The following is a 26,555-nucleotide window of genomic DNA, read 5'->3' on the forward strand; positions in this document are numbered from 1 at the left end:
GTGAGGATGGCAGATGACAATTAAGGTATATCAGGAAGTTTTTGTTACTAATTCAATTTCTGCCATCATTATAACTGGCAGAAGAAGAAAAGTTTGAGAAGCATCAGCTATGGCTTAATTTTCAGGAGCACTGAATCAGAGGCGTGGTTACCAAGACTGGAAGAGAACAGCTTAATAGATCTTCTCCTTCCTTCTGTGTTAGCATATTAATATATTAATTGAGAACAATACTTTTTTTTTTTTTTTCATTTTGTCCTTGTATTTTGTATGGCATGAGCCAAGTTTATGTGGCCAGAATTGTAGATGGAATATAAGATGAGTTTAGCTGTGCAATAACATTCGTGTTTTAGCTCTGGGGGGGATAGCCTACTGCTACCTCCTATGATTGTTTGCCTCTTCAAAGCTGCCTCACATTGGTAGTTTGTTGTTCTGCTCCCTCTTGAGCAACAGGTTGTTTATCTTCTTGTGACACCTTCAGCTGATGAGTCCATTGGCAGCTTGTACTGAATCAATTCAAAGATGAAGTTGCCTAGTACCTGTTGGACGCTCATTCATTTTTATTTCTAAATGATTAACAAGATCTTAAAGTTTAGAGGGTTTAGAGTCCCTTAATATTTGGCATTATTCCTGAGCTATGGTTACTGATTATGCTGTTTTCTCTCATGTACTGTCATAGCCTTTCCTTCCAGTGTGCGTGGCATGCATTCTTTGTTTAAACGAACAGTTTGTTAATCTTCTCCATTTATTTAGCAGTGAATAAAATTCAAGTGTAGGAGAGAAGATTTTAAATAAATCACCTACAGGATTAGATTTCAAGTAGACCATTTCCTGTTGTAAATTATGATCTAGAGAGTCTGGGACAGAATGGGCTTTTCTACTCCTTTTCAATCAGGTGCCAGAAAAACCTGTCATCTTAGTACCAGGCTGTCACTTGGAGTACCCTGAACCCAAATACAGAGTTTTTTGACAGTTCTCTTCCAAAGTAGTCTTTATTCCCATATATTTTTTTCCATATATTTTTCTATATTTTTCTATATTTCTATATTCTGTTATAATCTGCATCAGATAAAGCAGTTAAAGGCATAACTGGCTTAATAATTAAGAAAATTAGCATACCAATTTTTTTTTTTTAATACTTCATCTTTTCGCTAGGAACTTTCGCGTGCATTTTACATATCAACTTAATTGTAAATTGCGGTGTAGAAGATTTGTAATCACATTCAACTGAACCTCCCATTTGGACAGAATTGCTGTCCAAATGTGATTAATCATTAAAAATTTGTATTAATAATTTTCAGCAGTTTTTAGCCTGTTAATTGTATTAACAAGCAGTAGTTAAGTTAAAAGGAGATTCATTAAGGTCATTTATTGCTGTTTTTGCTATTAACTGTAAAATTCTATTTACTGTAAAAATGAACTGCATTTGAGAGGATGTTGCTTACTTGTAATAAAAAGTAAATATTTCATTTTAGTTACTCAGTGTTTGTAGATTTTGACTCAGAGTAGAAGTAATAGAGAGTAGAATTTTTAAGACTCTGAATTAGATGCTATTTTAACCATTCTTTTGGTTTCATACCTCCTTTCCTAGGAGGTATTTTAACTTTTTTTAAAAAAAGCCTTTATAATTCTCTTTAGAAAAGGACATACAAAAATTATCTCAAAAGGTGATGATGATGACACAAAAAAGTAGCAATTATCAACTGATAAAATGAACTTCTCTTAATGCTTGATATCTTATCTAGCCACTTCCCATGTACTGAACTTGAGTCAGAGATTTTTGTTAGCAGCTCCATTTTGAATAAGCCACACATCGTGTACCCTTTTGCTATGAACTGAAGTCATAAATGTATTCTATTTTTCTATGTATAATCAGAATTGGAGCTTTCTGCTCCTCTCTCATTCTGCCAGCATTCATTAACCATATGGAAAATAACATACTTAATTTCTATTGAGTCTTTTTTATACCTTTTCTGTAATTCAGTAGTTGGAAACCAGCAAATTGGTATCATTGCAAACATACAAATCTCTTTTTCTGTTTTCCTTATGTTTCAGAGCTGCTTAGTTGGTTTAGAGGAGCTTTTATGCTTCCAAATGTTAGATACTTAATTTTTTTATTTAAATGAAAACTGGACAGTACATCAGCTTCTCTGGTCTCTGCCTCTTTTAGTCAACTGCTCCTAAAAAACAGAAATTACTGTTCTGCAAAAAATGCCTCTCTGTTAGAGTACAGAGGTTCTCAGAAATATTGACTGTATTTTAATTTAGTATTTTCTTCAATACTAAAAAAAGTTGTGTCTGGAAGATAGATACTATTTCTGGCACTGCTTTAGGAGGATGTTTTGCTGTGCCATTTTTAATGACCTATCTACTGATTTTGATACCAAACTCTCAGAATCAAGACCAGAACTTTTATCTTAGCATTGATTCCAATGACAGTTCATACAAGACTGTAGAACTGGTTTGACCTCAGCATTAGACTGAGCAATAGCAATGCCTTTAGCTATTTCATCCCCTTGTTGAAGTGCTGCAAACTCTGTTAGTATCTTGTATGCCTTAGGCATTTTTAATCGCAACAGCATTACCCAGAAGACTTTTAGAATGGCAAACTGTGATGGTTGATTCATAGTACATAATATTCTAAAAGGTGTCTTTGAGATCACATCCAAAATTTATCCCCTAGATTATTTTAGACTTTAATTCAAATCCTACTATTCATCTATGGGTATTTTTTCCTCTGACTTGCTAGCACAAAGATGAGGAAAGACTTCGATCCTTACATATTTGCAGAGCCCTGTCCTTTTATACTGATAACAAGAAGCAATTCAGATTCTTGTCAAGACTCTTCATTTCTTAAGCAGAGAAAATAAAAGGTCAGACAGTATAAGTTCAGCAAGTTTCTACCATTTTAGATAAGGAATTGCTGCGTTTTAGACAGCAGTTCTGTGACTGAAAGAATATCTGTTCAGTTGGCTAGAATGTGGGTTACTTAGCATTTTAAAGTAATTTCATTACAGGCTTATGCCATGCTTTTCTACATGTAATTTTCAGTTTTATTTTATGTGTGTATTTAAGTGTTGCTTGTATACATGGGGACTTCAGGAAAGCAAATTCTGTTCTTGGATTCCAAGGCAGCTGCCTGAAAGTTGACTATATTGGGCAAGATATGTCAGAGCATTTGGATGAGGAGAAAAAGCATGAGCTTCCTGTTGTTGTAACAGTTAATGGTTATGAGAGTGTGTTCTGTACAGATACTGTCTGAGTACTGCAGAATATACATTCGTCATCAATTTTTACTCCAAAGGAACTTGAAGGGTGTCAAGTGGCTAGTGGCTGCTAGTGGCTTCTTTACCCCTTCTGCGAATGGGGACCTACATGTGTTTTATTCAGTGATAACACTGGAAAAAATGGGGCTCCACTGCATGAGTAGACAAGACATCTCAAAAGAAGAGCAATAAATGCAGATTATTTTTATATCAATTTACTTTATATTTATTTCTTTTACTTCCTGTAGTTAAAGGTTTTAGACATGCGTAGTGCCTTTAAAGGTATAAAACCCCATTCTCTTTGCTTGTGTATTGTGCTTCCTGTCTTTGAATAAGTAACTAGGGTAAACTACATGTTTGGAAATTTTGGATCCCAAAGCATGAGATGGTGTGGAAGCTAAGGAGTTCGAAATTTCATAGTGGTAAGCATTCACTGGTCAGTGTATCTATCATGTATGCATAAGTTCTACAAGTAATGAAGTATATATTCCTTCTGAGGGTATTTAACAAGTATTTGAAGTTCTGCAGATTCCAGTAATGAATACAGTGGATTGTTACTGGCTGGTAGCAGTAGGAGAATATAGAATGGAGCAAAATGATGTCCAATGCTATCTGTAGCATACTGAATATTTGCTTTAGGAAAATGAATGTTCTTAGTGTACTTAAAATAGATTAAGAGTGGAAGAGGACAAGTGAAAAGCTGGAGAACGTTATTTTGCTTCTGAAAAGGAAATACACAGTGAAGAGGTGAATGTTGGAAGGAGATCATGGTAAATCCAGGATATAGTGTATTGAATTAGTTTTCTTGATTGCTAACAGTCTCAACTGAAAAAATTGAAAAATGCCTTTAGGATAAATAACCATGCTGTTAACTATTTCCTTTTCAATAATAATAATAATACTTGGAATTAGTTTCTCTCATTTAAAGAACAAATTACCTTAGAGCTATTTTTTGTTAGACGTAACCATGTTATGAGGTGATGTATTTGCACTGGTAAACATGAAAAACTTCAGTCATTTGAGAAAATTATCAGTTATAAAGTATATTACTCTATATAAACTGAATTATTTTCTTTTATCCTTCCATATGGAAGCAGATTTGGCCCTGGAGAGCATAAATTAAATGCAGCAATTTAGGAGAGAATAAAGTAACTGTTTTCATAGAAAGCTCATCTTCAGAGAGTCAAGATTTTTAAACCATATTCTTATATTGTTTCTCTTTTGGTGTTTTATTTTTCAGCTTTCTAACTTTTGGCCTTTCAAAACATTTCTTTCATCTCACCTTTATACTCTTATCTTCAATTTCTACCCTTTTGTTACCTTCACATAAACATCTGCTCTGTCCTGTGTGATTCATTGACAAAATTGCAATATAAATTTCTCTGCTAAAGCGATCTGCAAAGTATAAAAATAACTGTCTATTCTCTTTTTCCAGTAGTGGAAGCGTGTACTCTCTTCACTTCATTGCCTATTGTTAAGTAAAACACAATCCGTTTGCTAATAATCACTACCAATATGTTGTCATCTCCCATATTAATTACCATACTATTATACTCCAAATCCTGTTACAGGGAAAATGAAATACGCCTTACATTTAAAGCCAAGAATCTGTTTTTAGTGTAATTGAAATCGTACGGGTATAATCAGAGAATTATTACTAATCTGGATCTGATTATTAAAAAGAAAAAAGATATTTAAAAGAATATGATTGCACATACTTCCTAGTATCTTTCTCTTTCTCTGATGTTATGCTCACACTTCTATTCTTTCCTTCTGGATCCTGAGGTTGGGGGCTTTAGTGTGGGGCAGGAAGATGTTATGGGGAATCATCCGTGTCCCATGTTCTTTGCTGGGAGGAGTATGATGTTGAGGCTTTCTTCCTCCTCACTGTAGGGTCCACTTGGGGCTATTTTTTGTTTGTTTTTCCAACATTTTTACAATTTGTTCTTTTTTTCTTGATCTGCAACTACACCTTACTTTGAAATTTACTGTGTAAGTGCAGATTGTCTTAAAAGTGTTGAATGCTTGTCCTTCATTCTGTTCGTGACCAACTCTCACATTGTCTGACATTTACTTCACAAATATATTACTAAGTATTCTTTAAAGAAAAGCAGAAAATTCTCCTCCCCACTTTAACGTAGTTGTTGTTAGTAAAAAAAATAGTCCACTCTGATTTAGCTAACCATCAAAATGTGTACTGTGGCAGCTCATTACTTTCCATCCCTCCTAGTCTTGAATTCTTAGGTTCTTGATACATATGCTTAAATCACTCTGAGTATACTATGCTGGTGAGACTACTCATGTGCAGTAAAAATGAGCATATACATAAGTATTTGTAGAAACTGGATCTAACAGAGTTTTTGCAAGAATTATCTCTTAGCACATCAGAAGACATAGTTGGGTGATCTGAGCTTTCAAATTCTGTTTTACTCATTTGGTAATCAAAAGATACTATATTTTCCTCTTTAGGATAGTGATAATGACTATTGCTATAACTATGACTTTTGTTATGTAAATTCTACAACATGAACTTCTGTAATAAGTTATGTCCATTTTTACAGTTTCCTTACATCCCTACTATATTTTCATATTTCTTTCTGTAGAGAATTTCACTTTCCTACAAACTCTACCGTTGTTCTTTGTCATAGCTAAAATGAAACAGCCTTATAGGACACACATGTAAGAATCCTGTAAGATGGGACAAATCTTTTTTTGAGAACTAAATCTTTTTTATATCATTTCACATACTTGAAAACAAACAGCTAGGCTAAACACTCAGATTGCAGCAGAAATAACTTCATAAAAGGTTGTATAAATTTCAAACAGTAATTTTCAGAATATTTGCAATGAGTGACTTCTGCTGCCACGCATGCTTTTTGCCATATAGATATGTAAATTTGGTGATTCCGAGTGCACATAAAGACAGGATTATTTCAGGTGAGATTTTGGAAATCCCTATCTTGAGCTAACTCATTTTCTAACAGAAGTCATTAAGAATTTTATGAGAATAATACTTTTGAAAAAATCTATCCTAAGCATCTAATGGAGGTAGATAATTGTATTTGGTTAGGTAAACAATAATATACCTATAAGTAACATCACCAGAAAAAATGGGTTCTAATCAGTTCCTCTGGATAAATAAATGTATTGTTTTTGTATTTTCCAGTGTGTTGTATTTGCTATGACATCTGGTCAAATGTGGAATCACATCCGTGGTCCTCCGTATGCTCATAAAAATCCTCAGAATGGACAAGTGGTGAGTGGATTCTTTTAATTTTATTTTGTGGGGAAATAATGTATATATAGGTGCTTCCTACAGTGACTGTCTACAGCTTTAAAGATTGCTGTTCTGTGGCACTTTGACAGTGGACCAGGGTTGTAATTCTTAAAATGCAGAGAGTCTTTTACAAAACTTCAAGCATTTATGAAGTACCATTACCTTTGATCTGAGCACTGAAACAAGTGGCTATGTTATTCAAAATTCTCTCTGTCTCCCAGTTGCAGTAAACGTGTTATAAAATGTTCAATACTATTCAATTTCAAAAATAAAACTGCCCCAAAATAAACAGATGTTGTGCCTTTTTGTAGAAATGTGCTCTGTCACAAAGGGAAAAAACAAGGTCTGTTGGTTTGATTTGTTTTTTGTGTCCCCCCTCCCCCCCCACCCACACACGCCACAAATATTCATCATACTCCATTTACACAAACTTTGAGGTTTGAAACCTCTTATCTTCCTCTTACTTGCACCTTTTTAATTAGAGGACAAGGTAAATGTTCCCATGTGCTTTTCACTAATTTCCATCATACCTGTCACTTTTTCACTAAACTTTACAGAATGTGTTTTTTTTTCTGTTTGCTTCTTCAATTTAAATGTTTTATTAGCTTTCTTAGGAAGTTCCTATTAGTTCAATACTGCCAAAATTACTTTTATGTTCTACTGCTGCTATCTGTGAAGGAACTTTCTCCCTTGCTGGTCCCTGCTCACAAATTAGCAAAAGTTCATTAAAATTCAGAAGGAAAAGCTCTCTTTTCCAAATGGGTTAAAAAAAAAAAAAAAAAAAAAAAAAAAAAAGCACATGGTTTTCTACCACTCTGTCATTTACTACTTTTCAAATAAGTTGTTGGAATGGGATTTACAAAGCGTGCAGTTAAGTTATTCAGACAGGAAACTTCCATACTTTGTGGAATGTCAAGGTATTTTCAGCTTTGCCCATCAGTAGTTAATAGAGGCTGGCATAGGTCTTAAAGAATAAATTTTCTCCCAAGCTTTCTTTGATATGTCACATCTTAATTGGAGTAGCAGAAAGTGATGGTTTGAATTTGATTACTGATCTGCTTTGTATCAGGAATATAGCAGCATATTGATATCATAAAATGACATAATTCCATCTGTCAACTTTGTTATGCAGAAGTAGAACTGATAATGTAATAAATAATGTCTGTAAAAGACTGCTTATAAAAATCTAGAATTTTTTATTGCTGCCTTGCTGTATTAAATTTGACACTTTCATACCGAGCAGCAGAAAGAACTGCATAGAAACTACTGCATAGAAAAAAACACCGATCCTAAGAAGCTAATTTTACCATATACATACTGCCCTTCTTAAAGATCTGTTTCTGATGGGTAGCCTACATTAAATCATATAAAAATGCCCAATTAGTCTTTTTGTTTCCTAAGCTTGTGCCATCTTGTCTTAGTTTCCTGAGGGTGAACTTTCATATCCTCCCTGAGTGTCTGAAAAGCTACTAGTTTGGGAGTGTTAACATAAGCAACCAAATAATAAAAATGTTAGTAAAGATGATCTCACATTCTAGTTAATAATCTGCTGAATTAGTCTGCACGTGCTTTCTATTCTGTTTTTCTGGACCAGTATATAACTTCAGGCAAGTTGTTTTGTGTCTCCGATTCACTTGTCTCATTGTTATGTTTCCGTACTGCCACTTCTTTGGAGCTGTCTGTGTTAGTAAGTAAAACAAGTACCAGTCAGACTCTAAGAATTCAAAAAGGTCTCGGTGCAGAATCACAAATTCGTGATTTATTTAACATCCCCCTGAGCTCTGTAGTTGTAACTTAAAGCTATGAAAAGTATCAGTGTAAAAAGCTGCATAAATATTCTGTTAATCTTTACATATTTTAGATTGTAGTTTTTTTCAAAGAATATTATTGAACACCTTCCTGTTTCTTTTTTCTAGTCCTCTGAATTTGAAGTCATCAAAAGTGATAAATCTACTTATAAACACTTTTATGGCATTCATTCAGCCATGGCATTCATGATAGCAATATTTTTCATTAAGTTAGCAACATCTTCATGAATATATCTAGATGAAATCTAAATAATGATCTAGTCTTCAGTGCCCAGGATTTAGTCTTATTTCCAAATTTGCCCTAATGTACAGGGAAAACAGTACTAACATGTAAAAATTCTAGACTCAAGTTCTACTCTCTATACTCAAGAGCATTGGTAAGTGTACAATAGTTTACCAACCTTAATTGTTTTAATGTTAGGTTCAAGTTTCTTAATGTTTAGTTTTTTCTCATTTCATAGAAGGAATTACTTGTTCAGTTCTGTGACTAGCTGTGGAGCCTGAAATGTCACCACACTTTGAAAGTGATAGCATTCTCTCTTCATAAATTGTTCCTTGCCTCAGATATCTCCTTTTGTTTGCTTTGTTCTTGTCATAATTTTGAAAGACATTTCATCTGTCCTCCTGAAATTCTTGTTTTGTCAAAAAATGAAAAGCCATTTGTCTGATTTGCTGAAGTAACATTACTTATGAGTATCAATATCTTGTAAAGATATTTTTAAAACTTTTTGAACAACTTTTTAAATTTTTTTGTCTTATGCACTGTGTGTAAGATTCAGCACTTGATAACCATATTACTTTCTATGTGCAATTGGATTGTTTGAATGAGGCTTTTAAACCATATTTCTGTAATTCTCTATGGGTCTATTCTGTGAAGTTGATATGATCTGAGGTTGTTGTAGTTGCTTCCCTTATTCCCTACAGATTTCATCTAATTTCAGTATTTGGGTCTACGTGCAAGTAGTAGCAGTTTCTTATGTAGAAAGCAGAGTCACACGGTAACTTTGATAATGTTTTTTAGTTTGGTTTTGGGTTGACTTAACTGGTGCTAGTCTGTCTTGACACACAATTTGTTCATCTCTATTATACATCAGGAGTTCTTCACCTTTTGATTAATAGGGTTTTTTTAGGATCATGTGATGCTAAATTCTGTACCTGTTTCACCTGAATCGAGAGCGGAAATCAAACATTGCACAGCGTATAAACAGTCTTGGGAGAGCTCTAGCTTTTCTTCAAAGCTTGACCTGCTTAAGACTGCTGAAGAGACAAGTAGAGTGCTGGAGAACATGATGAAATATTATTAAGTTTCAGTCAGAGATTGTTCTCTTGCTGTTTAATTGACTTAATAGCAAGGAATTCTCATTAAATTTTCATCAACTTTTAATCAAATTACAGTGATGGCTACGAAAGCATTTACATCTGTCTTTGCAGGAATTACCAGTCCTTTTTTGATTTGGATGCAAATTCTACATTTCTTCCTGTGCAAATATGGTTAAGACTGCATCTTTAAAATAGCTGAAAATTTACTATATAGTAGTACAGGGCAAGTACGAACTAGGTCTAAAATATTGAATTAAAGCTCCTAATTTTCTTTCCTCCTCTGAGAAGAAATGATTAGAAATTGAAAAAGTTTTTACAGGGAGAGGGAAATATGATACTCTTATTGTCAGATATTAGATGGTTTTCGTACAAAATTTGATGCCGTGTGATATGGATAATGGTTTTATTTGCACTATATTTACTGGATTTTTTTACGTGTCTTATATTTTAAAAATTTGTTAAAATTGCTTAAGAATAGCACACAAAAAAAAAAAAAAAAGTCCTTAGGTAGCAATTTGTGTCCATTTAGTAGATCTTTTAAATAAAACACCTTGCAATGTCAGATCAAATACAAATATCTGTCCAGTTGCAGAGTTGTTTATTCAGACTCCTTTTTTTCCTACTTTAGCAGTTTTATAATCACTGATCCTTATGCAGAAACAGTCCCTGAAGTACCACTTTTCAAGTGGTCTTGCTGATAGGAGTATCTAGTAATCTCTGTGTTTCTGAGGTCAAATGAAAAAATTGTTAGACTGCTGTGATTCATGTTTCCTTTTACCAATGAAAAATTAAGGTACTCAGCATGACTATTTATGTTTAGAATATCAAGATTCTTAATTCATATTAGTCCTATACAGCTAAGCATGACAAAATGTCATTTAGTGTACTATATTCTGTATTGTTCTTACTTAACTTTTTCCACATGATTTTAATTAAAATAAACAACTATTTCACGGAACTGATTTAAAAAATGACCTTCCCTTTCAAGCTCAGTAAATCATAGTTCCTTCAACCTAAATGTAAATATATTTGAAAAACAGTTCACCAAGACTGTATTTGTAATGCCCAGCTTTTCTGAAAGTGTCCAGGTTGATTGGTAGCAGCATCAATACATAAAAAAAATCACTTAGTTGTGTTATCTGTCATTGTAAACTTGTGTTGCTTTTGGATAAAAAAACAAAAAAGTTCATACAGGTTATAGTATCAGTGCATAGCCTAAGATACTCAGGTTGGCCTCACTCGTATTACAGCAAAGTTTTGGTGCATCTGTTAGCAATATATCCTATTGTGGCCTTGAAAATACTTCTTAACATTTCTGATTTGAATAGCCAAATATTTATATTAGTATACTCCATAGAAATGAGAAGTAGGTTATTTACATTATGACTATGTATTTAATGAAATAGCTTTCCTGTGGTCATTCAAGTAGTGAGTTTACTCAGAAGGTGCAACTAGTAAAGGTTCCTCAAGACTTCAGATTTAAACCTTTGTCATGATTTAATTTAGTTAAGAAAATTCAAGAACTTGCAGTGCAAGGAGTAAAACTAATATAAAACAAACTCTTTATTAATTCATCACAATAACTCAATAACAATAATAGGCCAACGTATTAACCAGTAGGCAACATTATGTCTAAAATAGTATTGGGAAAAATACTAAGCTATGTAAGACAGCTGTCCTAATCCTTGAGATCTCAAGGGTGATCATAGCTATCATTTCAGTAACTTTCTGTATGATGACTATTTCTGTCTTGAAATCAAAAAAGGACAATCTAGTCCTATATTTTGTACTTTTCTCTTTAATTGTGGGAGCAAAAGAACATAGGAAAATTGTGGTGGTGACACAAGAACCCCTAAATTCTTGAAACAAACAATTCTTGAAATGTACATTCCATAAAAGTTAAAACATGATTTTTTTCCCCCAGCGCTGTTGCAGTAATGTAGTTTTAGCTGAGTAAAGATGAAACATGTTCCAGATGAAGTAAAACTAGATTTTGAACAGGTAATCAGGCAGCAAGTAGCCTCCCATGATAACATCAAGTGAAAAAAAACCCACATTTTAATTGCTACTTGTAACAGCAGAAATCCAATTTAAATTGACCAAAAATCGTTGCAAGTAAGAAATGTTCTCTTCCCTCCTTCATGAAGTATAGCTAAACTTTCAGAAGCAATTTAGTTTCATTTGGAAGAACTGCTTTGCATGAAACAGCTATATTTATGTCAAAAGTCAAACCTCAACTGTCTGTGAAGTTGTGAAGCAGCTGAAGATAGGATGACAGTGCAGTTAGAAAATATATGCTTGTTTTATTAAGGGGAAAAAAATGGAATGATGCAAGGGAAAACCTGTTCATGTGATTCTGTTACTAGTAGAACAAGAGCTGTTTCCTTAAATTCCATTTCAGTCCTAGACAGGAATCTAGTTGTTTTCTCTTCCAGGACTTCACTGGTTGTGTAAGTATTTAAAGGTAAGAACCTTCCCTAACTAAGCTGAATTGTTGAGTAATTCAATTTAGAAGGTGCCTGTGGAGATTATCTAGTCCAACTACCTGCTCAAAGTTGGTAATACTAGATCAGGGTCCTCGACCTGGTCCAGGAGGGCATTGAATCTCCAAAACTGGAGATACTGCAGCCTCTCCAGGCAGCCTGTTCCAATGTTTGACCACCCACATCATTCTTTTAATTTAGTGTTTTTGACTTCTTTATTTCCCTCAGGAGCATTCAGGGTAAATTTTGACCTTCTGTTCAGTGAATGCTGATTTAGCAGAGTTCTTAGTTAAAATATACCACTGACTAATAAAATTAGTTATCCCTGCACTGCAGTTTTTCAGGACTCCTGAAGGCAGATCTTTGCTTAAGCAGCACAATCACTGTTACAATATCCCCACAGTATCCATACCAGAAACAAGAAAGCATTAAGACTGGAGTCTTCCTAGAGATTTTTTTCTGTAAAGCTGTGCAGATCTTCTTCCTGTAACTATTAAAAAAAAAGTAACTGCTAAAAAAAAACAAAAAAAAAAAAAAAAAAACAAAAAAAAGAGAGAGAGAAAAACACTAAAACAAACAAAAGTATGCTTATTTTCTTCTAAAATTTTTCAGAATGCTTTTAACAATTTTTGAGGGAATGGGAAAAGAGAGAAGGAAGGAACTATACTTTTTTCTTCATTGTACAGCATAATCTTTCCCTATTGCACAGCACAATCTTTCACTATTTCAGTTGGATTATTTTGTGAATCTTTCCTTTCCCCTCCCTAAAGATAACCTATAATACAAGGATGCAGGTGTTCCTCTTGCTGAAATAAATATTCTGCAGTTGCAAGTCATCCTGTGAATTGTAAAGCAAGTATCAGAATATTTGCTGTACTGCACAGACTTCTAGCATTGTAGACCTGGTGACTTTTTCAGCTGGAAAGCTCTTTCCTTTCCATATAGTCTTGCTGGTAAGATCTAATGCTGTCATTTCAATATAACAGTATTAGATTTCTCATATACCTGTCAACAATGTCAAGAGAAGGGACATATATTTGAGTGCATTAATATAAATGAAACAGTATACTACAGACAGCCTTTTATGGACTGATTCACCCATAGTCTCTATTTCAGACAGTTACTTTTTTTAAGATGGTTATTGAGTTTAAGGCATTTTGATACTTTTCCTCATCTGCAAGGCAACAGTTATTTGTTATTTAATACTCTTATATTTTGTATGTTTTCAAGGCAGCAAAAATTATTCTACCTTTCTATTCTTTCTTTTTTTTTTCTTTCCCCTTATTGGGGGTTGATAGCCAGATCTTTTGACTAGTATAGTGAGGGACACAGTTTTCATTTTTTTCCTCACATATTCTTCTGAAGCATCATGAATGTTCAGAAGGTTAATTATGTTAATGATAATATAGTTACTGTTATCTCTACCATTCATTTTGAGACATTGTAGAAGCGTTTCCCGCTCTTTTTTCCCCCCTACTGCCTAGCAACGTACTTGCGTAAGAATTCAACAATCTGAACGTAGGTAGCTAAGGAACCATTTCTGCCTTCAGTTATGCTCAGGTAGGCAAAACCTGTTCCTATATAAAATACCTATACTAAAGGGTTGACTGCTGGGCTAAGCAGAATTTTTTTCAAGACAGTGGTAAAATTACCACTCATTTCAATATGGTGAAGTTAGACCAATGCAAAACATGTATCCAGTATCCAAGAAACATACTGATTTTTCTTTCTGAGTAGTTCTCCATTACAGGAAGTGAAATTTGATCTAGTGTTATAGTAAATGGTGATACTGTTTGAATAAATGAAGAGCATTTTTTGTAGTGTTTATTTGTAATGTTCATTTCTTTGCAATAAACAAAAGTATAATTCTGTGGTTATAATTATACAGGAAATTAGAATGTATGCTTGGGTAATAGATACTTTCATCTTCCAGTGCGCCTCATTGCTATACATCTTGAAAATATATATAAAAGCTTTTAGTATTATTAAAGAGAATGCTTACTGAATTTGTAATGCTTGTGTCATCAGAAAAATAAACTCCATAAAGCTTGTGTTATTAAAACTTTCTGCTATTCAGTTATGTCCAAAGGACAAATTCAACCTAAAATATTGGAATTCTGTAGAATAATGTGTGAACGGTAGCCTCATAAACTAGAAGCTTGGGAAAAAGTGAAAGTTCTAAAATTATTGTGATACTAATTTAGTCAGATTTTTGATTACAAGTATAACTTCCATGGCTGTCACATTATCAGTGTTTGGGTGCAGAACCAGACATTGCTAAGTGAGTTGCCTAAATGTGGTAAGTGGTACAGTAATAAAGCTACTTTGCAAGTAGTAAAGCTATATTTAGCATAACAAGTAACAAAAAAAAACTTGAAAGTGAGTATCTTTCAATTGCTTCATCCACATAAAAAAAATTCTTCCTTGGGGGAGGCAAAAGAGAGAATTTAATTTTTATGGTATGTCTTGATTGCTGGTCAGGATTTAAACTCCATTCATGTCCATATTGTTTGGAAGCAAACAGGAATGGATTTTAGACACATTCTTTTAAGAAACTATTTGTGTCTTGCATTACCTTCTAGGTCAAGCACGCTGCTGTGTTTCATCTAAAAAAGCCCTTGCAGCACTGTCACTTGACTCTCTTAGTTAGAAAAGTCGGCCTAGAGTACTTCCTAGGAGTGGTATTTTTTTGCATAACACAGCTGAGATTAGTCTGCCTGTTAAATGTTTCACAAGCACCTTGCATCAAGCTAATATGATGTACAGAACTGGGTTGAGGAGCAGATTTAATGTACTTCACAGTTTCTTGTTCATGATTTACAGAATGAAACTTCTGACATTCGTTAAACTGTAGTTCTACTTTGTTTGTACCTTTCGAAAAGTCAATCGTTAATATTTGTTTTAAAGCTCCCAAAGGTTGAAGCACTTTAATTTCAGTTACAGTACAACTCAGAACAGAGTTCTGTACGGAAGATCTGAAGCAAATCTAGGTTTTGAGCAATAAACGAAAAAGTATGAAATATCCTCTTTCATGCTTACTGGTCCCAAGATCACTTAGCATAGCAGGAACCTCTGCATGAAGAAGATATAGTATTATTACATAAATAGAGAAGTTTTTTGGATTTGTCATTCCTTCAAAATGTTAGTATGTATTAATGGAATGAATGAAGATTTTGCTCCATTAATTTTTATCATTACTGTTCTGAAAAAAAAAAAAATCTAAAAAAAAAAGATGTTGATGGTAGTTTATGTGCCTTTTTCTCTTCCATAGTTCCATAGTTTTTATTAATCAGGTTAGGTAATCCTTGTCAGATAAAAGGAATTATACCATAGTCTTCTCAGTGGTCAAAAACCAGAGTTATAGAACCAAACTGAAAATTGATTTTTCAGTTACTGTTGTTTTATTTGCCTGAAATTTGAGAACACTTTGATACAAACCATAAATAAACACCATGTAATCTTGTCCAATGCTGTCATTTATTAAGACATTATTAATACTGGAAATGGGGCAAAAAAACATAGATGGCTCTAGGACACAAATACTGCAGTTAAAAAATAGAACTTTAAAACTGAGCTCTGGAAATTAGGAGAAATATTTGTGCATATTACTATACAGAGTGCTTGTGTGTGACATAGTAGAGAATTGCAACAAGTTTTGTTAAATTTAGCTACCTCACCTTATGAATGTGTATTTAACTAGAGGTATGCTACAGTAAGTGGAAATAATGAAGTATTGGCAAAATCAGCTGTACAATTTGAGAACAGATTTTTTAAAATCAAACTGAACTCAATTTAAACTGTTAACCATTTAATAGCTCAGTAACTGATCCCTCACATTACTATTAATAATAATCTCTGGAAAATAAAAAAACCACAGGGATGTGATGTGAATTCATATGCCACTTTAGGTAGTGCTCACAAAAGGACCATAGTTTGTTTGCTGCTCTAGTTTGCTACTATATACTTATTTTCCCATAAACCTAGGCCTGCGTATATCTTCCAAACTGTGATCATATAGGAAAATAGAAACACAGATTTTAATTTTTCTCCTATTTCTCTTTCACTGTTTTTTTTCCTGCTTCTCTAATTCTACTAAAATATGGGAAAGCTTCATGCACTGAAGAATGATGAACAAATGAACCTCCCTCACAACAGTCTCTTTAAAGCTGAAGAAAAACTGCTAAATGAAAAAGATAAAAGAAACATTCAGACCACTTTTACTCAGATGATTATTTTTTGCATCAGTTGAAGAATGTGCCTTCAATAAAGGGTAGGAGATATAACACAAGATAAAACAGAATCCTGAAAATAGGCAGAGAACTGAACTGGAATAGCAGACAAGTAGTAGCAAGGTGAAGAAAAGGAAAACTAGAAGAAATTTTCTAGTAGGATCCTAATTGTTACATATGTCTGCTGATACGTTTTAACTCTTGCAAACGAGCCTCTTTTCAGCAGAACTTACTCCCTGTGAGAGTTGCAGAATACTGCAAGGTTTTGTTATTAACACAGTAGGCATACTGGCAAGTTATCATCAAGTTTTGTTGAGATACACAATATTGATTTGAGTTCTTTCCTTTATTTTTCCTCTCCCAAAATGTATTGCACTTGACCACTGTTTAATATAGCTCTGATCCAGCAAATAACTTAAATGCTTAGTTCCAAGCATGAGTACACAGAAGTGGCAGGGGCCTTCTGCTTCTCCAGTCATGGGCAAGGGTATCACATAGAAAGCTTTGACTTAAACTAATTAAGAATTTGCTTCCACACTTGTTTTAGGGTGCTGTTGAAGCCCTTTGTATTCTAATGAAGCTACTTTTAATTGCTGTGTGGAATTGACTGGTTTGCCATTTGTTTGTATCAATGTTTGTATAAGAATTAAGCAGTTAGAATCATAGAATCAGTGAGGTTGGAGGAGACCTCTGGAGATCATCTAGTCCAACCTCGCTGCTCAGCAGGGTCACCTAGAGCATGGTACACAGGGTTGCATCCAGGCAGGCCTTGAAGATCTCCAGAGAAGGAGACTCCACAACCTCTCTGGGCAACCTGTGCCAGTGCTCCGTCACTCTCACAGGGAAGAAATTCCCCCTCACGGTCAGGCAGAACTTCCTGTGGTTCAATTTCTGCTCATCACCTCTTGTCCTGTCACATGGGACAACTGAAAAGAGTTTGTCCCCGTCCCCTTGACACCTTCCCTTCAGGTACTTACACGCATTGATAAGATCCCCCCTCAGTCTTCTCTTCCTCAGGCTGAAGAGGCCCAGCTCTCGCAGCCGTTCCTCATAGGGCAGGTGCTCCAGCCCTCTGATCATCCTTGTAGCCATGCACTAGACTCTCTCCAGTAGCTCCATGTCTCTCTTGTCCTGGGGAGCCCAGAACGGGACACAGTACTCGAGATGAGGCCTCCCCAGGGCTGAGTAGAGGTATGTTTATAGACATACTTCCTGTCCACATCCATTTTCCAAAGCCTGGGCAAGCCCTTTGATTCTTTCATCTAAAATAATGTTTTATTATTGTGGCCTGCTCTCTGCCAGTTCTGATAGTTCTTGAGTATAGGCACTCAGTATTGTATAACATATTGCAGATATAATGCTTTGTATCTTGGATCTAACTTAATTTTTTAATAGATCACATTAATGAGCCATATTCATTCTGTACTTTTCTAGTGCATGTCTTTTTCCAACTGAGTTTTTTTGAGTTAATGATAACCTAATTTGTGGAAATTCATCTGACTTTCCAAGCATATAACCTTCATTTCTTCCCATATAATGTAGTGATTTTGTTCTCTGTTCCTCTGGCGTCAGCAGAATTCATGAGTACCTTTTTTTGTGCTTAAGTCATTAACTTTATACTTAATAAATTAATCCCAAGATCCAGCCTTCCTTCTAGCCTTGTATTATCTGTTTCAAAGTAGCCCATTCTATCTCCCATTGAGCTAGTTATTTAGCCCATTATAATCTTGATTCTAAACCCCTTTTTCTCTAGCTTCATGTATAACGCAGTATAAAATGATTTAACAAAGTGCAGATAAATGATACCATATTTTCTTTGTCAAGAGGTTTATTCACCTAGTGAAAGAGATTATGCCTGATAAATCTGCTATCTTTATCTTTGGAATATAGTGCCATATCTGATCTCATTTTTCGTTTTACTTCATGTATTTAATTATTCTCTATTTCCAAATTCATTTAAGGCATTGTAGTTATTGAAATCTATTTTGCTTCCAGAATCTGTGAAGTTTCTATGGTTATGATTCTGTAGATACGGACTAACATCCTATGATAGACTTGGTTCAAAAAAATATCTAAATAAATTGCCACTAGAGTTTAAGATACATGTACTAATTTTATAATTCTGGTCTTCGAGTTCTCTTTCAAATTTTGATACAAGATAGATGCATTCTATTAGCTATATAACTGTTGTCTCCCTTTTATTCATCATCAGTATTGCAGAAAACAGACTTGATATCAGAGATTGGGTCATTACCATTGTTTACTGCATATTAACTTTACTTTTTTGCTTGCTCTCTGTTTTAATGGCTGAAATACAAGCTATCTGTTTTCTTTTTCATTTGCAGGTTCCACCTTAGCTTACCTCCTGACAATTTTCATTTTATCTCTAAGCTTCTTGACCTTTTAAGAGGGAAATGTATTTGCTAGTCAGTCTTCCTTCGATTCCATTTGAGATTATTAATCAGTTAGGTCTGGAATTCTTCTCTGAAAGGTCACTTTTGGTATATGTGGGATGCAGATTCCAAAAGCTGAACAAACTTAAAGTTTCCTAGTCTCTGGCTTATTTGAGTCCCCAGATTTTCTTGTGTAGATGTCTCGTTAATTTTTCAGTTCAGTCTGCACTGTTGAAATGGAAGAGTCTTAAATGGTATGTTTTAAATGTGTTACTATTTGTATTTCAGTTTAATTTAATGAATCATCTGAGGTTATTTTTTCTGAATGCATTTTAAACTTTCTGTTTCATTACAGTGTCCTTGTTTTCTATGAAAATGATATTTAAAATAGTATTGCCTCTTGTTTAATTAGTGAGTAACTAAAGATGGATTTGCCAGCTGTTAGGTTCAGATCACTGAGATTTGCTGTTAGTACTATCTGTTTCAGTATCTCTCTAGAAATTAGAAATTGGTCTCACCTGTCCTGTGAGGTGTCGTCTTTCTGAATGCTTCACCATTGTTGAACCTTGCAAAATCACAGAATTACAGACTGGTTGAGGTTGGAAGGGACCTTTAAAGATCATCTACTCCAACCTCCCTGCTCAAACAGGGTCACTTAGAGCAGGCTGCCCAGGATCATGTCCATATCCCTCACCATCATATTGATCTGACTTATCTGTTGATACCTCTTCTTCTCCTTCAGAGTCCTAAGATTTCCACTGAGACTCTGCTCATTTTTTCCCTATTTCCATTTCTCTGCAAGTTCACCTATTCCGGAGCTTGGTTCTTTTGTGGTCTTTTGAAGCCCGCCTTACCTTAGGACCAGACAGAAACTAGTCTCACATAAAACCACTTGCAATATGTATAGTGTAAACATTTGGTTTTTGAAAGTGATATGTTCTACTCACTAATATAGACGTAGCCTGTGAGTCTTCAGCAGCACAACATAAACATGTTTGCATCAGTACTGATGAATTTCTTTCAATGAAACTGTGAAATTTATTCTGATATGAAGGGTGATTTGTGGTGGGAGGTTCTGCTTCCATAAGGACATTTCAGCCACTGATTTGTAGGTAATATCTCTGTATCTGGTACATTTACATATGTTCTGGTAATAGATCCTCAACTGCATATATTTCTGCTTCTTGTTGACACATGTATCTATGAAAGATACAACTAGATAGAGCTTTCCTTTAAAACCTTTTTCCTTTAAGACTGTAACTGAACATTCTTCACTTTCTAAATCCAGGAATTTTGGGGGTCATGTCTACTTTTATCCTAGTAGCCTAACAAGTCTTTTCTTACACAGAGATATGGAAAAATGAAGACCAAATACCTGTTGTTCTACATCTCCAAAGTTGTGATGCAGACACTGATATTTTCTCTTTGACTGTTGTTTCTGTTGGGTGGGGTAAAGATTGCCTTGATCACCTTTACCTTTTTTTTTTTTTTTTTCTGGTGGAGATTTAACAGCCAAATCCCATGGTTCCCCATTCCTTTCCCTTTTGTGTTCAGCAGGAATGAGTCTGATAATATCCACGCCTGTATTATAGAAATTTTGCAGGTTACCAGCTGCAAACCACTTAACTTGCAATGGGATGAAATCTGTTACTCTGAGGAATAAATTTAGTTAGGAAAGAACAATCCTCAACTCCCATGAAACTCTATGCTGGTCATTTCTGTTTCTTGGGAAGACTGATCCTCAGGGGATCCTCATAATCCATTGATTTAATACGCTTTGCTGTCTGCCTTACTTTGTACTTTTAAAGCTTTGCTAGTCTGGTTATCAGGTGAAAAAAAGTGTCTTGTTGACTTAAAGATCTTTCCTCTTCGATCTTATAACTTTCTGTTGACAGCAAATATACATCTCAGAATGGATGTTTCGAAGCTCTGACTAGCAAAAGCTAAATTGTTTTTTTTCATTCAAAATTCATAAAACAGTTTTGCTATGGAAATAAAGTGCATGGTGTCTAAATGAAATCTAACCTTGCAGATCTCTATATATAATTATGGCTGATTCAAAAAAATTGCAGAAAATTTTAATGAACTCTTCAATTTCTATCCTGTCTTACTTTAGGTGTTGTAAATATAAGGTTGATAGAATTTTAGTTAAGTTATCAAATTAAGATTTTTGCAGCTGAGGAAATGTATTGAAGTAATTTAATAACTGAATGTCGATTAAAATGTGAAAATAACTTTTAAAAGTATTGTGTCCTTCTTTGTGCCTAACAAACTTTTAAATATGGATATTCTATCATCTTTTTTGTTAAGTATTACAGCAGGTGAAATCCTGCCTCTTTCATGTCCATAGATACTTTCTTTTTAATATTCTAGGAAGATAAATTTGTCTCTGTGTTGGTTCTTTATATATATATATATATGTATATATATATATATATATAATTCTGTACAATTCATTTAACAGTTTAGTAAAATACAAATTAAAGTTGATGACATTAAGATTCTAGACATAAAAATTTCAAAAAAGCTCAATCTTTTAATAGAACTCTAACAAATACTGTAATGTGTATATGTTTCCTAATTATAATGATTCCTCTGTTCATTTTAAAGGCCAGTTTGAATATTCTTGATGCTTTTATTTTAATTTGGTCAGCTAAAAAAGGCATAGAACATTTTCAAACATACAGAAGTTGAATTTTAATATCTATACAAAAAACAGTGCATTTCTGTTACAGAGAGTTTGTCAGAAAGGATTTGCTAGATAGTATTAAAAATACTAGTTTCAAGAGAGACAAAAGAGTAACCTTCAAACTTTTTATGACTTTCTCTCTCTTATCAGTCAAGTAAGTGTCAGAGCCATAATGTGAATACTCAAGAAGGCTTTGAATTGTCAATAGAGGAGGCTTCCTCTTTGAGGTTATATTTGCTGGAACAGAAGAGATAACACTATTATCAGTGTTTTTATAGTGTAGCCAATTTCTCATTGCATGTACTGAAATGCAGTTTTTAATACGGTTTAGATATTAGTATAATGATAAATACGTCAGACTTCTAAAATAAGTTCTGAATGTTTCTGTCAGTCCTGATACAGTGTCAACTTCCATTCTGATCTCTCTCGGAGATTTTTATGACTGTTTTTTGGAAAAGAAGTAATTTCCAAATACATTTCTAACCTCTTTTTTTAAGGAAGTTGAAATTAAATATGCATTTGTTTCTGAGAAGTGTATATTGAATTGTCAGCTTTCTTTTACCAATTGGTACTTCAAAGTTTAGCACTTGAATGTAAACATGCATACAGAATCAATGCAAGCTTCCTGTATAACATACAAATACTGTTAAAAGCTATTTATGATGGCTATACTAGGAGTTTTGTAACTCCTGTATTTTAAGTTTTGACAATGTGAGTTAGTTTGAACTGGACTTCACGGTCTTACTACTTTTACTTCTTATATCTTGGGGATTTTTTTCTGTGGCTTACCAAAGCACAAAGTCTGAATATGTTTCAAAGAAAATTTATTGTGTGAATTTTACATGAAAAGATATTAACACTAAACATTTGCATGTGGCTCACTTCACACTTGTTAGTACTTACATGCAAATTAATACAGGAGGTAACCACTGCTAGTGGACAGGGTGCCGCAGATGATTTCATTTGCAATAACTTGCAGGTCATTGTTAGGAGTATGTCTCAATTATTCAACTCAGTTATTCCAGGTCATTTCTGCAAGAATCATGTTATTTTAACTACAGATTTAGATAGTCTTCTGAATCCTTTACTGCACTTAACATAGTCTGAAGTAATATTTGTAATTTACTTGAGTAAAACTCTCATCTCGGATCACCTAATGCACAGATTAGCAAATAATGATCGACAAGTGTGTCGATGCTAAGGGTTTCACTAGCAATCTGAAGTATTTCCAATGTATGAAAATAACTTACTTCATAGGGAAAATTTTAAAATCTTCTAGTACTCTCAGTGCTGGATGGAGTATTTTATTTAGGAAAAAACACGGCTCTGCTCAGAACCAGGCAACATTTGTTACTAACAGACAAATTGTTCCATATTCTATGACTATTGAAACTAATTAGTAGTAAATACAGATCTTCATTTGTTGTTACCATTACCCCATGTCTTATAAAACTGACTGTGTCTGCCTGCTAGCATTGCTCAAAAGCCTGGTATCAGACACATTGTTTCTGCTAGTTAGTCTCCAGTGATTACCTATGATGGCCTTTAGATCAACTCTGGATACCTTGAGAAGAGCGCTGCTTATGGAAAATTCCTGTGTCAAAATATTACTGATTTTAGTCAGCTGATAATACATATTTTATGATCTATGAAAAGGTCATTCTAGAGTGTTTATATGACAGAATGAGGACCTTTTTCTTTTTTTTCCAGTTCCATTTTGTTGTTCTTAGCTACCTAATCTCTACTCCTTCCAATCTGCCTGTCTTCAAGAAAGCAAAAATGTTTGAAAGAGTGGATTAACAAATCCCTTTTCAATTTTACTGTTGATGATGGAGTAATTCATTGAATTAAAAAAGATAAAAATAGAAAAGAAATTAAAATTCAACACTACAGCAGTATTATTTTCAAATGTGTACTTTCATATTTTCTGCAGGTTGAATGCTAGTACTTTTTATAGTTTCAAGAAGATAAAAAACATAAAAAGGAAAATAATTGAAACAAGTGAGACTATAGAAACAGGACTTCAGAAAAATATTCTACTTACTATCCAATCTTTAGCTATATAACCATATTATAAAATCTTTGAGGAAGTGTCCAAAGTCAGTCACCTACCAGACAAATTCAGACAGAAGTGATTCAGTTAAGCTTTTCCATTATAAAAGACAAATCTTTTGCAAAGCTAAAGACTGTCTTTAAAGTTCCAGATACATAGGGAAGTTAAGAAACTTTATCCAAAGTGTTGCAACGAAAGCATAGCTTTACTGATAATATTTTATTATACTATATATTGTATATAATATCACAGGCTAAATTTTAAAAATAAAATTGTAGTATTTTTAAGGTATCTGAATAGTTGGTATTGATAGTTGAAGTTGTTCTTAACTTTTTTTTGTTAACCAGCTTAGCTTACTGCTTTTGAAGGACATGCTATAGGTAATCGTGAGAAACCTGTGTCATGAATCTTGAGTTACTATTAGAATGAGACTGAGATATACTGAAATATTTAGAATTACCTACCTCTAGAAACATAGGATTGTTTTTTCAGAGTAATTCTAATCAGTGTTGTCTCAAAGTAGGATGCAGAATTTGATGCCACAGATTAAACAATGGCACTAGGAAGTATTTATAGCAAATACTGGAAAATAAGTCATACAGCATTCAACATGGGGAAAAATAGCTTCCTTGGTCATAGATTGTCTTGTTAAGTACAACTACTTTTCTCTGTGATGAATGACATTTTTGATTTTCAGTTTAAAAGCTTGTATCAGTACTGATATTGCACCACATCAGTCACCTTTCTTCAAGAAATATCGGAAGCTGGCAGAGAGCAGGCTAAAGAAATAAAAGATTATTCTAGGTGATTAATCTGCAATGGTTTTAATAGAGTTAGACCTAAAGCCATCTGAAGGCATAAAATGTTTATATATCTTACGATTACGGACTATCATAGAATCAGTAAGACTATATATATGTCTTTTTTAATTTCCAAAATTTGTGGGATTTTAAAGATACTTTTCTCTGAGTATTCAATGCATATTTTGTGTGTGCTCTCTTTATCCCTGGTTCAAGAAATATATCATTAATAGAGCGGAGGAAGTGAATATGAAGGTGAGAAGAATCCACCTAATAGGTAGAGTAAAACATCCTTTAGTATGGTTAGTGAAATAGTTAAGAATAATAAACCAACCATAAAATTTTCACCTGATGTGCAAAGACGTGCTTATATGCTTGCATATATATATATATACATATCCTTATATAAGCATATGTTTTACAATATCTTTATTGCTCTACTGGCCATTGGTACATCACTAATTTTTTGGCTCTCTTTATCAGTTACTTCTGCATTTTAAATTTAAAGATGAACTGAGTCTTAATATTACTTCTTGATTGCTATAGTTCTTGCTCAGAATAACTTCGTATCAATGTAGTTACCTTCTTCTTTGGCTCCCTTCATCTCCCTATACTGTCTATCAACGTACTGCTGAATGCTCATTCTGCACTTCTAGATACCTTGAAAATATGGAAACAGTCAACATTCAGATATATGCAACTACATTTGGGACAAACAGGAAGAAGTATCCATTCAAACTGTTTACCATATATATATGAAGATGTTATTAAAAGAAAAATAAAAAGCATACCTAAAGTACATTTTCAAATAAAGAAGGAAAATTATATTTGAGACTTAATAGATCTAAAGCTTTCTGGTTTGATAGTATTATTTTCCTCATGTTTTGGGAAGCCACTAAATTCCTTGAAGTTAAGGGTTCCAGCAGCTTAGGTCCTGTATTTTATCTGGATACAAGGAATGTTCTGATAAGGGTAGGCTCCCCAGTATGGAGTTATTCTGTCTATGTTTAAAATGACATGTTTCTGTGTTTCTTTCACATCTCTCTTTTCTTTTTCTTTATTCTTTTTTAAAAAAGTTGTATTACATGGAATGTGCAAGGCAAACAGTACATGGATTAAAAACCGACTTAATCCTTAAACAGTTTGTAACAGAGACCAGTCTTTTTGGAGACCAGAGCTTCCTAGTAATCTAGACACTACTATAAAAATATTTTCTGTGTGATTAAGGAATTGCAAATGGGATAGTTTGATAGTGGAGATCTGGGAGCGTAGCTAGTGTGATGTCAGTTTTTAAAGAGTGAGGGTCCTTGCAAGGCCTATCCTGAAATGTGAATGTGAATGGTGTGCATGAATGGAGCACCCAAAACCCTCTGAGAGGGCGTTTGCCCAACAGTGCACTAAAGACGGTGGCAACTAGTAGTTGGATTAAACAGTAACCAAGGAATTGGAGAGACTTTTGAAATAAGGAAGAAATCCATTTGAAAATAAGTCAAAAGCTGTTTTCATCCTGCTAGAAGTCACCCCAGCAGTATCATGATTTCTGCTTGGGCCTGGCAGAGCAGCCTCCTATATCCAATGCTGGGAGTAGCTTGCATCCAGCTAGTAGACTGAGAGTATAGGATACAGTAATTAGGGACTTGCACCTTGGATGTGTGTACATGAACTCATGGGGTATGTTCTTACTGTTGTGTGCATTAGTGGGTTGTAGGTTTTGTAACGGGAGCTTAGAATTCATTACTTACCTTGCATAAACGAAGGAGATGTAGAAAACTTTTTTTCTTCTATTCTTTTAATAAAGATAATTTCAGAAATCACCTGTTTTCTTAAAAGAATCACCTAATTAATCTGTAAGAAGTGAAAGGCATCTTGAAAGTCCAGAGAGGTGAAAGGAGGCAAAGTTCATATCAAGCCAACAACTGCTCCTGCCACACTGGGAACAACCTTTGTACTGAAACTGTTGGATGAGTAGAGAAATGGTCTTCAGATTGCTTGTGTATTGTTAAATTAAAAGAACCTTGTCTGTTTAGATGAGCTTTGAAAACTGACAAAATCACTAAGGTTTCTGAGAATTATTGACTGCGTTTGTGTTGTAATTCATTTAGAGAAAACAAGAAACAGCACACTAGGATTTGTTTGTCTCTGTCAGCAGTAAATTAGTGAATTAAATTCAAAGCAATGCAGCAGATTGAGTCAGTGCTGCTCTGTCTGTTAGATCATGGTTCAGGGTTAGCTAGTGAATG

General features: G+C 34.0%; 1 protein-coding gene across 2 annotated transcripts in view; it reads left to right on the forward strand.

Moving 5' to 3' along the window:
- TUSC3 (tumor suppressor candidate 3) overlaps positions 1-26,555 on the forward strand; it is a 134,078-nt gene that overhangs the window by 63,011 nt on the left and 44,512 nt on the right. For both annotated transcript variants that reach the window (XM_062574645.1, XM_062574646.1), the window contains exon 6: positions 6,430-6,519. In XM_062574645.1, coding sequence (XP_062430629.1) covers positions 6,430-6,519 — 90 coding nt within the window. The remainder of the gene's footprint in view (positions 1-6,429; positions 6,520-26,555) is intronic.

The sequence above is a fragment of the Rhea pennata genome, chromosome 4 (assembly GCF_028389875.1).
Source record: "Rhea pennata isolate bPtePen1 chromosome 4, bPtePen1.pri, whole genome shotgun sequence".
Classification (NCBI taxonomy): domain Eukaryota; kingdom Metazoa; phylum Chordata; class Aves; order Rheiformes; family Rheidae; genus Rhea; species Rhea pennata.